Here is a 917-nt window from a genome sequence, read left to right as displayed (position 1 = left end):
GAGCCTTTTTGGGTGCCAGATGCCCGAAACTGCTCCGAATAGACCCCTCGATGGTGAATCTACCGGTCTCGATCCCAAGGAACATATTAGTTGCGACTCTCGAGGCCGGCGCTTCCACTTTAGCCGACCCGATTCGCCGAAAATATGCCTATTTTACAGCCGCTCGACGGGCCTCGAAACAAAGAATGCGGCTTTCCGGGCACTTCTGGTGCCAAAAACCTATGGCTAGATGGCATCACGGACAGCCCCATCGACGGAACCAACCTCCTAGAGCCGCCGGTCGAAGCCTCTCGACTCAAAACTGCCGCCGTAGGGCCGGTTCCGTGCCTCGAGATCCGCCCCGTACTCGATTCGGGACCCCGCCGACCCGTAGGTGGTCGAGATTCCTGTGTTATTTGGTGCGGCTAGTCGCCCACGCCCCCGGGGGGCTTCGACCCGCCGAGAGAACGAGAAGAGACGACTCAAAACGACCGACGTGGCATCGGCTCGGAGCCCGGAGATACGGCCCCTGGGCAGCAAAAGAGTGATTCAACGTCGCTTCAATGTGAGTGTTCCGCGCGCGCGCGTTCCGGAAAAAGCATCCACGCTTCGAGACCGTTCCGAGACATGATCGCTCGTCCAAAAATCAGCCGAAACGAGTGGAAAACGGCCGAGATCGGAGCCTTTGAAGTTGGGAATTTCGCCCGGCCCCTGGCCCGTTCGCGATGCACCAGATACGATGGCGATGGCATGGATCCGCTGTGAACGCAGCCTCTTACGCATGGCCGCGCGTCCTAAGGCGACACTAGCCGTTGCCGTTGCAAGTGCGCCGGAGGTGGCTCCGGCGGCTCGCCGCGCGCGGCGCCGGCGGCGGCGCCTGCCGCTCGGTGCAGCGCCGTGTCGGGCGCACGTCGGCCTCCTCCTCCTCCTCGGCCACC

The 917-nt window shown here is 62.5% G+C and overlaps 1 protein-coding gene across 1 annotated transcript in view; it reads right to left on the bottom strand.

Moving 5' to 3' along the window:
- Positions 1 to 503: 503 nt before the first annotated feature.
- Positions 504 to 917, bottom strand: part of AURANDRAFT_68626 (hypothetical protein) — a gene marked incomplete at both ends in the record, with an annotated part of 5219 nt that continues 4805 nt past the window's right edge. The window contains one exon of the mRNA XM_009044333.1: positions 504 to 508. Coding sequence (XP_009042581.1) covers positions 504 to 508 — 5 coding nt within the window. The remainder of the gene's footprint in view (positions 509 to 917) is intronic.

The sequence above is a fragment of the Aureococcus anophagefferens genome, assembly GCF_000186865.1.
Source record: "Aureococcus anophagefferens unplaced genomic scaffold AURANscaffold_257, whole genome shotgun sequence".
NCBI lineage: Eukaryota > Pelagophyceae > Pelagomonadales > Pelagomonadaceae > Aureococcus > Aureococcus anophagefferens.
The sequence above is the reverse complement of the archived record's forward strand: the minus strand, read 5'-3'. Positions and strand labels throughout refer to the sequence as shown.